At 43.8% G+C, this 13758-nt stretch overlaps 1 protein-coding gene across 50 annotated transcripts in view; it reads right to left on the bottom strand.

Moving 5' to 3' along the window:
* The window catches only part of Ttn (titin), a 272483-nt gene that overhangs the window by 176973 nt on the left and 81752 nt on the right, over positions 1-13758 (bottom strand). For all 50 annotated transcript variants that reach the window (XM_039106393.2, XM_063284706.1, XM_039106391.2 and 47 more), the window contains 22 exons: positions 12589-12867; positions 12188-12469; positions 10965-11243; positions 10550-10837; positions 10109-10387; positions 9739-10017; positions 9359-9637; positions 8838-9125; positions 8438-8725; positions 7365-7646; positions 6670-6948; positions 6269-6550; positions 5854-6132; positions 5470-5757; positions 5065-5343; positions 4693-4971; positions 4320-4598; positions 3914-4201; positions 3479-3766; positions 1200-1481; positions 706-984; positions 81-362 (listed from right to left, as the gene is read on the bottom strand). In XM_039106393.2, coding sequence (XP_038962321.1) covers positions 81-362; positions 706-984; positions 1200-1481; positions 3479-3766; positions 3914-4201; positions 4320-4598; positions 4693-4971; positions 5065-5343; positions 5470-5757; positions 5854-6132; positions 6269-6550; positions 6670-6948; positions 7365-7646; positions 8438-8725; positions 8838-9125; positions 9359-9637; positions 9739-10017; positions 10109-10387; positions 10550-10837; positions 10965-11243; positions 12188-12469; positions 12589-12867 — 6207 coding nt within the window. The remainder of the gene's footprint in view (positions 1-80; positions 363-705; positions 985-1199; positions 1482-3478; positions 3767-3913; positions 4202-4319; positions 4599-4692; positions 4972-5064; positions 5344-5469; positions 5758-5853; positions 6133-6268; positions 6551-6669; positions 6949-7364; positions 7647-8437; positions 8726-8837; positions 9126-9358; positions 9638-9738; positions 10018-10108; positions 10388-10549; positions 10838-10964; positions 11244-12187; positions 12470-12588; positions 12868-13758) is intronic.

Below are 13758 nucleotides of genomic sequence, written 5' to 3' on the forward strand. Positions count from 1 at the left end.
GTGAAACTGAAGATGGAGACCAAAGGAAACACAGACCCGCGTGCACTTCCTGCGTTCACGAGGACACCCGCTTTACTGACCGAGCACTGACAGCGTGGCGTAGCACTCCTGCACCCCTGCGTCATTCTTGATCTGGCAGGTGTATTTCCCAGCATTGGCTGGTTCTGCTCTTGAGAAATGGAGGGTCGCGACGTTTTCAGAATGAGAAATCCAGATGTTGTCACTTTCTCTGACGATTTCCCCTTTATCTTTGAACCACGCCACCGAAATCGGCTCAGCGCCCTCAATTGTTGTCTGTAGCTGGACTTCTTTGCCAATGATGGTAGAAACGTCGCTGAGTTTCTTCACAAATTGTGGTGGTGCTGAGGAGGGGAGACAGGGAGACAGGGCTTCAATATGTACAGGACTGCATTATGAATGTGAGAAATCATCCCCATGGTAATGTATCATTACCAATAATATATATATATATGTGTGTGTGTATATACATATGATTGTTATGTATATATTGATCTATCTATATATAGGAAAATGTAGTTAGTATATATATATATATACATACATACATATATATTATACAAGGAAGGCTTAGATAGAATAGATTGTAGATTGTTAAGGATAAAAGGAAACACCACACAGTAACCAAGGTACAGCATTAAAATTAGAAGGAGACCAGCAAGCAGAAGAGAATGAAATGGCTCCTACCTTTCAGAGTGACAGAACCCACACAGGTGTCACTCCCGACATCGTTTGTGGCTTTGCACTGGTATTCCCCGATGTCTGCCGTGTCCACGTTCAGGATGTGAATGCTTGTGAGCAAATTCTCAGACATAATCTTGTACTTCTTCCCACTTCTGAGTTCTCTCTTGTCTTTGTACCAAGAAACTTGAAAGGGAGGTGTTCCCTGAAGCTCGCACTCAAGGTGAACATCGGCTCCTTTAAGTGTCTCAACTGGAAAAGGCTTTTTGCGGAACACAGGTGGTTCTAGGATTGGGGGCGGGGTAGGGTGGAGAGAAAATTAGGATGAATTTCATATTCAGACAAGGGTAAGAACTAGCTTTCTACTCCATTGGGATCCCTTCCCCTTTTTATTGGATCCTTGAACAGTTTTGAAAGTTTGTCAGAGGGAGAGTAAGACTGAGAATGTAGTGAACTGTAGAGGAGCTGATGTGCAGAGTGGGGGTAGAATGAGGTCTGACCTTTAACCTTCAGCGACGTGCTGCTGCTGGCGCTTCCTGCTGCATTGCGAGCCTCACAGGTATAGTCCCCACTGTCTTCAACACTGAGATTGTGCATCTCCAGGATGGCCACTGAGTCCTCGAATGACATTCTGAATTTACTGCTTTCTTGAATTTCCACCTCATCTTTATACCACAAAACCTTGATTTCTGGAGACCCGCCTATCTTGCATTCGTATCTTGTATACTCATCCTGCTTCACGATCCGTGATTGGTCTAGCTTCTTAATGAACCTGGGGGGTTCTAAGGAACCACAAGGACAAGCACAAGGCAAGGGACAGAAAAGACAGGTGAGTTACAAGAAGGAAGAAATCAGTCAGAGTGGACTTCATCTCCAGGAGACAAGTTCATTTGATACAGCTTAGGGAAGGCTAGTTAAGTGATATCTAAGTAGAAAATCCCTAAGTGAGACACGTTTACATTTGTGAACACCTATAATCTAACCGTGGCTATAGGAAGAAAAGGAAGGTCATGTTCTCTACTGTGTAGCCCGCCTCCCAGAAACAGAATTATCTCTGTAGGCCTGAGTTCACAGGCAACATCACAGAAATCCTCTGTGATGGAGGGAGAGACTGAGTGCCCTGTGTGTGAGTCTGAGGGGAGTTATAGCTTCAAAGGTATTCATTATGTACCATATGCAGCCAGAGCAAAAGGGATATCTTAAGATTTTAAAGTACAGTTATCTCTCATATGCCTTCAAAAGATATATCCCTTCAGCGTCCATCATTTCCTTCTGAAGAGAGTGAGAACAATGTTCTTAAACATTCGGGCTTATAGGTAAAATGGTTAGTTGTCTCATGGTGCAAAAGGGTCTTGAACATCAATCTAAATTTTAAGATATTTATGAACTACTGCTCTAAGAAGCTTAAAGATACTAAAATTGATTAGAGGGTAGTCTATGGAGGCAAATCTATCAACCTTGCTACTCAGCTGTGAAATATTCTTGCATAACATTGGGTGCTGAGGCACCTGAATCCTATGAGGCAGGCATGCATAAGGAGATCTTAGCAATCTGAAGTTTGCTCGGCTTCAGGTGCATACGCGTGGCTTCTCCGGCAATGCACTTAGCAACCCTCGAGTCCACCTACATCAAGCTCCATGTTCACTGCTCTTCAAACAAAGCCATGGTAACTTGGATCTAAGACTCCCTATCAACTTTTCAAAAGCCTCCCTTTTTGTGGTCAAATGCACCTGGATACTTATTCTGGAACTAGAGACAGTGGGTCAACTCAGCCTTCATGGATTTGGGGTGCATGTACACTAAGACAAATCGTGTCCTCAAAATGGATTTTTTGGAGAAGTCCCCTATTTGTTCCTGTATATGGTTGGGCATGCATCTGATTAAAATTAAATGCATCTCGGATATGGACATGCACGGCATGTTAGGTCTTACATAACCCATGCCTACCAACCACAACACAACTATCCAGACCCCAGACCTAGCAACCACAACACAACTATCCAGACCCCAGACCTAGCAACCAGATTTTCTTCTTCTTCCTGGCTCCATAGACAAAAGCCCTAAGCAGTGACCAGGGGACTTTTGAGTAAACAACACTCATTGACAGTGATGTCATCTTTCAGAGTATCAAGCACGAACTTCTGCATGACCCTTAAACAAAACTCATCCTCAATACTATGCTATTTGAACAAGAACTTGGAAACTCCTGATCCAAATCGCTATCCTGGCCCACCGGCTTCTGCTGTTGATGAAGCATAGCTGGTGGTGGGAAAGAATTTAACCTCACAGTTGACCTGACTCTTCTTGAAGAACTTGGGTGTGCTATGTTTTAGAGGGTAACAGATTCATTAACTTACTAAGTACCGCAGAAAATATTTTTCCCTTTGATAACTTTTCAGACTAGGCTCTTCATATAACTATAGGAATGTTTTTGGTTCATTTTCTCTTTAATCTTTGAAAATTTATTTTCCACTTAACATTTTTGTAATTTTCTACTTTAAAAACAAATCAAGATGTTTTCCCATTTAGAAGATCCTGGACTCATTTGTGACCCCTCTGTTCCTCCTCCCCTTCCTTTTTCTTCCTTCTTCCCTTCCTTTTTCCTCCTTCTTTCCTTCCTTTTCTTTAATTCATTCCATATTATGATATTAGGGCTCCAACTTGGCATGTCCTTGTATACACACACACACACACACACACTCTACAGTCATATTTCCCATCCACATTTCAAGACATAGATAAAGTGAAAGAGATCTTGGCACTTCACTCTAAGGAGTACCTTGTACACCAAGTTGAGCAGAACAAGAGTCCTTTCCAGCAACGTTGCTGGCGTAGCAGGTATATTGTCCAGCGTCTCCTTTGGCTACTTTGAGCACAGTCAGAGTGGCAGTATTTTCAACCAGAGTCATCTTGTAGTTGCCTCCAGGGCGAATCTCACGGTTATCTTTAGCCCAGGTGATTTTGATTGGTGCTGTTCCAGTGACATGGCATTTAAAAGAACCACTTTCACCAAGAGCAAGGTCTACTGACACAGGCTTTAAGTCAAAGAAGGGAGGCACTTCATGTTCTGGAAAGAAGGAAGACCAACATGGCGATGTCAGTTTCCATGATCCAAGATTAGGAATAGAAACCAAATAGCACCAATCCTTTGGTGGCCCAAGGAAGTGAAGCTGTATTGTAAGGAAGAGGGTGATATGATGAGTTACTAACTCACCTGACAGGATGAGCTTCGCACTGGACGAAGCAGTCCCAAGAGGATTAGAGGCTGAACAATTATACTGACCAACATGGCTCTGGTCAGTTTGCAAAATCTGTAGAGTGGCAACATGATGAACAAAAGACATCTGCAAATTAGAATCATCTTTTAAAAGTTGGCCATCCTTGTACCAAGACACCTGAAGAGGTTCCGAGCCATTGATTCGACATTCAAAAGCGACTGGGAAGCCGAGAGTCTCGTGAACATCTTTCAGCTTTCTCGCAAAGGAAGGTGGAAGTTTACGCTCTGGAAAGAAGATATAGACAATCCTTATTTGTCACAGTATGTGTCTCTCCATGAAAAGCTCTTAATAGAATGGGTCTGTCAACACACAGCAAGACTTATCAAGCAAAACCGTCATCACCTTTGATGACCAGCACGGCGGAAGAAGCAACAGCCCCCACACTGTTTTCTGCCTTGCAGGTGTACTCTCCCACATCACTGTGGTCCACCTTGTTGATGACTAAGGAGGCCACGTTGTTTTTGAATTGCATCTTATACGCAGGAGCGGACCGTAGCTTTGTATGCTCCTTATACCAAGAAATTCTGATTTCAGGCGTTCCGTCCACTTTACACTGTAACGTTGTGGGCTCGCCAATAGCTGCTTCCACATGCTCCAGGGGCTCGATAAAGTAAGGTGGTTCTAGGGTACAAAGGATAGCAAGCGATTTGTTAACACCAACTAAAAGTGATTGACAGGGAGAGACAACAACAGGAAGAATGCACTGTCAGCGCACCTAGGACAGACACAAGAGCTTCACAGATATCCTGTCCGGCTTCATTTTCTATCAGGCAAGCGTACTGAGCATAGTCCTCTATTGTGCTCTCAAGAATTTCTAGGATGCTAGATCTTTCTGTCGTGGTGATGCCACAGTTAGGAGACTGTGACAGAGGATATTCATTCTTCAACCAGCTCACGGCGATAGGTGGTGTGCCAGAGTACGTGGCTTCCAGAACGATGGGGCTGCCCGTCTCCACACTGGTGTCAGCCAACCTTTTCACGAAAGTGGCTGGTTCTGTAAGGAGCAAATATGAGGGTTGAGTTGTACCTTCCAATGGAGCACGGGAAGACTTTTAAGAAGTAGTGGGTACTAGAGAAAAGACCGAACCTTTCACAAAGAGGTGCGTGGTACAGGACGCGCTGCCAGCATCGTTGGTCACGAGGCAAGAGTAATCTCCACTCTGCAACGGCTCCACCTCCAGGAGTTCCAGCTCAGTGACAAAGTCTTCTAAAGAAATGGTGCAAGCCTCCCCTGACTCCAACTCCCTGCTGCCCTTAAACCACTTGACCTTGAAGGGAGGGGTACCTCTAAAGACACTGGTGAAGGTCAGGCTCATTCCAGGCAAAACTTCCACAGAGTCAGGGGTTTGTTCAAAAGATGGTGGTTCTAAAATGCCCAGATAGGAGGGAGAGGGAAAGAAAAGAGGTCACTTAAAAACGAAGACAAACAAAGACAAGGCACTCGAGGCTGGCCAGTGGGGAGAGAAGCAGAAGAGCATCTTTGTACACTGACCTTGGACAGTCAGAAGAGCAGAGCTCTCATCCTGACCAGCTACATTGGCAGCCACGCACGTGTATGCGCCCGTGTCGGAGGGCTCCAGGGAGCTCAGAGTCAGAGTGCAGACGTTATCCGCAAAGCTGGGCTGACATTTGGGACTGCTGATGATCTCGTTGCCATCCAGAAACCAGCCCACTGATATTGGGGCCGAGCCTGACACCCGACACTCCAAAACCACAGAGGCCCCAAGCGTGGCAGTCGTGTCCTTAAGCTTTCGGATGAAGGACGGTGGAACAACTCGGTCTAGAGAAGAACAGTTTCCATTTAGAAAGGAGCTTTCTTCCTCTCCCACCTCGACTGGAGGGGCCATCTTTATCAAGGCCCCTTCTTCCTACTCACCTGAGACATGGACAGACACAGTGCAGCTGCTTTTGCCAACACTGTTTTCCACCTCAAAGCTATATAAGCCCTTGTCATTCATTTCTGCGGAGGGGATCTTAAGGGAAGCCAGGTTTCTGACAAATGTAATGTGATGTCTGCTGCCTGAAGATAGTTCTCTACCATCTTTCAACCACTTGGCTGAAAGTTCTGGAGTCCCAGCTACTACACACTCCAGTGTGAAGGGATTTCCAGTCGTCACAGTCATGGGTTCTGGTTTCTCTACAATCCTGGCTGGTTCTAGAAGAAGAAGAAGCATATTGCATTCAGGATAAATTCACCTTAGTCAGTGGCTAGTTGGCTAAGAGTCGTCTTCAGGAAATGATTATAGGGCAACTCCCTCCTTTGTTTTCTGAGTCTCTGCTTCGCTACTAACCTAGGACAGTCAGGAGTGCCGAACACTCTCTCATTCCGGCATCGTTTTTGATTTGGCAAACATATTTTCCAGAATGCGATGCTTCTGGACTTCCCAGTTGGAGAGTTGCAATGTTATCCACGAAGGAAATCCTAACGTTTTCACTCTCCCTGATGACTTCACCTTTATCTTTCAGCCAGACAACGGAAATTGGCTGGAAACCTTCCACCACAGCTTGTAATTCCACAGGATCCCCAATAAGGGTGGACACGTCACTGAGCTTTTTCACAAACCGGGGTGGTTCTGATGAAAGAAACGCGTGGTTAAATGAAAGACTAGAAACATACCGGCGTAAGTTATTAGTTGAACAGAGACAGACCGAAAGAAGAGGCGGGTGCTTGTGTGCGTCTATGTGTACAAACCTTTGAACTTGACGGTGCAAGCACACGTGTCACTTCCCACCTCGTTAGTGGCTTTGCAGTGATACTCCCCTATGTCGGGGGCTTCCAGATTAAAGATATGAAGACTCGTGTCAAAATTTTTGGAGGTGACTTTAAATTTCTTGCTGCTCCGTACTTGTTTCCGATCTTTAACCCACACCACCTCAAAGGGGGGCGTTCCCGAAATCTCACACTGAAGGATCACATCAGACCCTTTCAGGGCTCCAACTGGAGGAGGCTTCTGGGTAAAGACAGGAGGAGCTACCGGAAGAAAAGAGGATGAGCAATGAGAGGAATGGCTTAACCAAAGAGAACAAATGCTGTTAGTGTCCACATAATCTAGAGATATTAGCTATGAATAGGAGATCATTAAGAGTGACTGGCAGGAATAATGGCAACACACAGTGACACGTGGAAATTCATAAAACATACTTTTAAGAGCCGTAAGCTTTTAGATTTGAATCTTCCAAATTCACTGATTGACTCTGTAGTGAAAAGTTGGTTAGAGGAGAACTGGTTTCACAAACACCCGAGGAATACTGGCTTTTTTCTAACCATCAGAAATCCTCAGGCACAAGTCTAGCCTGATTCCATTTCTGGATATTTGGACAGCTCAAGACCTTGAGACCATAAGGAGTCCACTGAAGAGGAGGAAGACAGCAGAAGAGGGGTCTAACCTTTAACTTTCAGGGCTGTGCTGCAGCTGGCATGACCAACGCCATTGTGAGCTTCACAGATATAGTCCCCAGTGTCCTCAACACTGGCTTCGTTGATGGTTAGCAGTGCCACGGAATTCACGAAGGACATGTTGTATTTCCAGCTTTCATGAAGTTCGCTGTCATTCCGGAACCACACAACTTTGATCTCTGGAGAGCCACTTATCTTGCATTCCAGTTGGATGGATTCTCCCTGCTTGGCAACTTTTGAAGTATCTAATTTCTTAATAAACTTGGGAGGTTCTAGTAAACCAAAGGAAACAATCAGTAATGCATAATCATGTGCCGAGAGAGTTTATCCTTACAGTCGACAATCCCCGAAGTTCACATTTAACAGACTTACTATTAAGAATGAACTTTCTAATGATTTCATCATAAAATAAGTCATCTTTTTTTCCTATTAAGTAATTTAAAATATTTATAAGAAAATGTAGCTGATATATTGCAGTCCAGATATATAAGGGAAAATGCACTAGATGATATAATTCTGTATTTGATATAAAACTTGTAATGATAAGTCAGGGTGTTATACAACAAGAAATGATGAAAAGGAAGAGTGAATGATTGAAACCGTAGTCAACAAGGTTTAATGAAAGAATGCTCACTTAAGAGACAATATGAAGAGAAGGCAAAACTTTGGTTATTGTTCCTCTAACATGTAGGCATCAATCAGATATGATTGTTAGTTTAACCCAGAAGTTTAAAAACTCAAGACAGCTGAAAATAGTGTCTCACACCTGTAATCCTAGCTCCCAGGAGGCTGAGACAGGAGGATTCCTATAAGTTACAGGCCAGCATGGACTATAGATAGTAAGACAGTTTCTCAAAAACAAAAATAAACAAGGCAAAACCACAACTTCTTTCTCATCTTTGGCACTACCGAGAGATTGAGTTCACAGCTTCACATATATGAGGCCAATGCTCGCATACTGAGTTATAGCACCAGCCTCAAAATGGAAAACCTAAAGACCCTTAGAGGACAGTAACACAGGCACATGACACAACAAACATTGGCAAATACTCTGCCATGATACCTTTCACACTGAGCTGAGCAGAGCACATGTCTTTCCCAACATCATTGGTGGCTTGACAAGTGTATTGACCAGAGTCTCCTTTGCCCACTTTAAGAATCCTCAGATGGGGAGTGTTGCCCACACACGTGATAGTATAGTTCCCTCCAGGTCGGATTTCCTTGTTATCTTTTGACCACGTGACTCTCATCGGTTGAGCGCCAGTGACGTGACACTCAAAATCTGCACTTTCTCCGGCAATAACATCTATGGACACTGGCTTGATGTCAAAGAAGGGTGATTTCTTAGGTTCTGGAAGATTAGAGGAAACGGTTTCGGTTGTCAGTTATTTTTTTCTTCACAATTAAATAAAAAAAAAAAAAACCCAGGGTTTATAAAGAGAAAGATGGTCATGGGAACACACCTCTTGCTGTTAGTCTAGCCGTAGAAGATGCTGTGCCAAGTGGATTGGAAGCCGAGCAGGAATACTGGCCAGAGTGACTCAGGTCGGTTTGCAAAATTTTTAATGTTGCCACATTATCCACAAATGACATCTGCAGATTTTCATCATCCCTTAGAAGTACCCCATCTCTATACCAGCACACGTGGATGGGCGCAGAGCCATTTAGTCGGCAAGTGAGGGTAACTGGTAAGCCAACGGTTTGCTCAATGTCCTTCAACTGTCTTGCAAAGGAAGGTGGGAGTTGGCGCTCTGTAGGAAGACAAGTTATACTTGAGGAGTTAGTGGATAAAGTGCGACCCTCCCCTTAAAGATAAAGGAGTTAATGAGGGGAAAGCAACTTTCTTTTTTTCTCTCTCTTTTTTTTTTTTCCGGAGCTGGGGATCGAACCCAGGGCCTTGCGCTTGCTAGGCAAGCGCTCAACCACTGAGCTAAATCCCCAGCCCCGAAAGCAACTTTCTTAATGTCTAAGATAAAACCATCACCTTGGATTCTGAAGACGGTCTTAGAGGCTGCTGTTCCTATGCTGTTCTCTGCCACGCACGTGTACTCTCCGCTGTCATTGATGCCCACTTTATTAAACACAAGCGTGGCCACGTTGTTTGTAAAGTAGGTCCTGTATTCTGGAGTTGACCTTAACTTGGTGTCTCCTTTGAACCAAGATACTGTAATTTCTGGTGTCCCAGCAACTTGGCATTGCAAGGAAACTGAGTCTCCAACTGATGCCTCCAGAGGTTCTAATTCCGTCACAAAATAAGGTGGTTCTAAAGAAGAAAGGCTCACAATCAGCCAATGGATTAGCAGAAGAGCAAAGGTCCCACCCTGCGTGTAAATCCAAAATTCCTAAGAGGGTAACGTAACACACCTAATGTAGATACGAGAGCGTCACAAGAATCCCTTCCTGCCTCGTTTTCAATCTCACAGGAGTAGTGCCCTGCATCTCCTTTGGTGCTGGTCAGAATCTCCAGGATGCATGTTTTCTCCGTGGTGACAATGTTGCATCTTTCAGATGGAGTTATGACAACTCCGTCTTTTTTCCAGGTGACAGAAATTGGAAGTGTCCCAGTATAGGTGCCCTCCAGAATTATAGACTTCCCTGGCTCTACAGAGTGATCACTTAACTTCTTTACAAATGTGGCCGGTTCTGATAAGTGACAGACATTGCAGTTAGACACATCGTAAAGCTATAGACATTTCAGTAATCAAAGCAAGGAGAGGGAGTGTGTTTGGCAAACCTTTCACAAAGAGACGCGTAGTGCAGGACGCTTGGCCGGCATTGTTAGAAACCACGCAGGTGTATTCCCCACTCTGGGATACGTCGATATTAAATAATTCCAGTTCTGCCACGGTGTCTTCAAAATAAATATTGCACCTGTCTCCTTTCACCAATTCTCTGGCACCCCTAAACCAGCCAACCTTGAATGGAGGGGTTCCTCTGATAACACTTGTGAAGGTTATGTTTTTGCCCGGAAGGATTTCCAGGGGTTCAGGTTCTTTCACAAAAGAGGGAGGCTCTACACAGACATAGAAGACAATGGAAAGATCCAGTAAGCTCTGTACTTATTTTCAATTTTGGATAAGAAATGAAGAGTACTTTAGATGTGTATCAATCTGGACATATTCCCAGAGAGGAATTTTTAATACATGTCATGCAATACTGACTGTGTATCACTGACCTTGTACGGTCAACAGGGCACGACATTCATCCGACCCAGCCACATTAGCAGCCACACATGTGTAACTGCCCATGTCCGATGAGTCCAGAGAATTCAACTGCAATGTGCAGACGTTATCTGAAAATGTCGTTTGGTACTTTGCTCCACTGACAATCTTAGTTTTCTCATGAAACCAGGCAATAGAGATAGGAGAGGATCCAGCCACTTTACATTCTAAGACGCAAGAGGTGCCCAGGACGCCACCAATATCCTTCAGTCTTCTGGTGAAAGAGGGAGGGACCATTCGGTCTGCATGAGGAAAGACACATGATTTGTGGTGACTGGAAGGGACAGAAGAGTTGTGAAAGAAGGAAAGTTCATAAGAGAAATTTGCATACGGGGGCATCTGCGAGCCGATGCAAATGCCAGAACTCACCTGACACATCGACCACAGCCGTGCAACTGCTTTTTCCAACATTGTTCTGAACCTGGAACGTGTAGGTACCGGCATCTTCCTTCTCAACTGAGAGAATTTTCAAGGAAGAGATTTTGTTGTAGAAGCTAAATTTGTGTTTTTGGCTGCTGGTCAAGAGCTTTCCGTCCTTATACCACTCAACAGACAGCTCCGGAGTGCCAGCCACCTTACACTCCAGGGAACACGTTTCTCCCACGGTCACCGTCATGGACCCTGCCTTCTCTACAATGACCGCAGGCTCTGAAATAAAACATGAGATGCCTCTTTAAAAACCTAGACCTTCCCTGCATCTCCTCTATGAATCGCACTAAGATTATCTCTCCCAGTGATGATTATATCATCCTCTCTCTTGGCTTTAAAATGTGACTCCATAATTCTATGCCTTCATAAAATTATTAGCATTCATTAAAAACATATTTGGGCATTATTCAATTCCAAGACAATTTGGGCAATGTACACCAGATGATCTGGCTTTTAGAAAGGTATAAATTATATTTACTTCATGAGTGCACATGTGTGCTTGGTGGGGGTCTATGCCATGGAATGCATGTAGAGGTCAGAGGTCCCAATTGGTCCCAGGGATTGAACTGAGGTCCTCAGGGATGATGGCAAGCAGCTTAACCCACTGGGCCATCTCACTGGGCCATCTCACTGGGCCGTCTCATTGGACCCCAGATAATGTGTCTTGATTTACACTTGACCCTTTTTAGAGCAGAGGGTCCCTGTTAAATGAGTTACTTGGTGCTTTCTCCTCTGTGCTAAGTTGCTAGAGAAGATAGTTTGAAAGATCTCTTCACTTTCTTTCTTATTAATGGATTGAAATTTAATATGCTCAATGATGACAATGCATATCTTTCTTCAAACGTTGCTCCTTTGTCAGCTTAGCCACTACTATAATACAGTAGTGTACGTAAGAATAGAAGGCCTCCAAGTGGTTCACACTGAAAGCAAAGATACTCAGGATATCTGCTCCCCACCAAGAAAATGTGCAGATGCAATAAAACAGCTAGCTATCATTCGTTAGAACCGCGGGAATCAGAAAAGAGTGCTTAAGTTGGTCCTTTTCCCTTAAGCCTTCTAAATAGTGAGGCTTAATACAGTTCTGGGAGAAATTCAGAACCATAAGATTGCACGGAAGCTCATCCCAGTGATTGCTCCCAAATGCTAACAGGGGACTGCTGTACCTAAGACAGTCAACGAGGCCATGTTTTCCCTCACTCCGCCGTCATTCTTGACTTGGCAAATGTACTTCCCAGCATTAGCTGGCTCCGCTTTAGCAAACTGCAGAGTCGCGACGTTGTTGACGAAAGAAATTCTAACGTTCTCGCTCTCTCTGACCACTTCTTCTTTCTCTTTAAGCCAGTGCACAGAAATGGGCGGGGCACCTTCAATGGATGCTTGCAGCTCAGCAGGCTCGCCAGCCACCACCGTGAGGCTGTTCAGCTTGGAGATGAATTTTGGTGGTTCTGAGCAGGAAAAGATAAATAGAGATTGCTCACAGCGCTTTCCAGGTGATGGGAGAGAGGGCATGCTGAGCATTTGGCATGTGCCTGATCTTTCTGCCATGCCCAGAGACCATGCTTACCTTTTAACTTTATAGCACAGATGCAAGTGTCACTGCCCACTTCGTTCTGGGCTTTGCAGTGGTATTCACCGATGTCTGTCGAGTCCACGTTGAGGATGTGAATGCTCGCGTGGAAGTTCTTGGATGCGATCTTGTACTTCTTGCTGCTTCGGAGCTGACGCTTGTCTTTGTACCACACCACCTCAAAGGGCGGTGTTCCCGAAAGCTCGCACTCAAGGCTAACTTCAGTGTTCTTAAGGGTTTCTACTACAGGCGGAAAGCTACTAAAAACGGGTGGTTCTGTAAAAAAAGACAAGAATGTCTCATGAGTTGGGCTACTCGACTTCCTCCGGTGGAAAAGGGTTTTCTATTTTTCAGTCAGAAGCATGGTTTAAGATGTTATCATGCGTGGGCAGCAACATCACAAAGGAGCTTTTATAAGACAACCAGCTAGATAGGTGGAGAGCCGAGGCACATCTAAGAGGGTCACAGTTGAGAAACTCAATGTGCTGATTATTTTGGACCATAAAGATTGATGCAGGATTTACAGATGAATAAGTATATCAGTAAGTGGGAATTTTATGAGCTGTGGAATCTTGCCTTTAGAAAATAAAAAAAAAGAATGTCATTTATGCTTTACAACAGAGGTACCCAGAAGTCACAATCACAGCTGTGATCTGAGTCTTCCACTTCAGGAACTGGTTATTGTAATAATTAACTCACATGACAAATTTGAGCATTATGCAAAGCATGCTGGGAGATGGCTGTGGAAAATATCAGCACTATTTGCACCACAGTAGAATTACGTTTTTAAAGATAGGAGCTGATTCTCGGGAAAGAGGAAAAACATTGTTGCTCTTTTAAAGATGCAATGTTAAAACCTGTATTCTTTATACATTACATCATTATGGTACAGACCATACTAAGGATCCTGATATAGCTGTAATATGATTGAAATCAAATGACTAATTTAAAATTTTTCTATTTATTTTCATATATCTAATTCATTTTAAAATATCTAATTCAATGCTTGGTCACTGTGTTAGGTGATCAGAATAATAGCATTAAAATTACAAGAAAAATGTTTCAAAATGATCACCTGCATGTAAAATAAACTTAATAGGAAAAGGACATTCAATCAAGGACATATGTCTATATTTATGAAATATTCTAGCTTTGAGATAGAAACTA

Source organism: Rattus norvegicus, chromosome 3 (assembly GCF_036323735.1).
Source record: "Rattus norvegicus strain BN/NHsdMcwi chromosome 3, GRCr8, whole genome shotgun sequence".
NCBI classification, from domain to species: domain Eukaryota; kingdom Metazoa; phylum Chordata; class Mammalia; order Rodentia; family Muridae; genus Rattus; species Rattus norvegicus.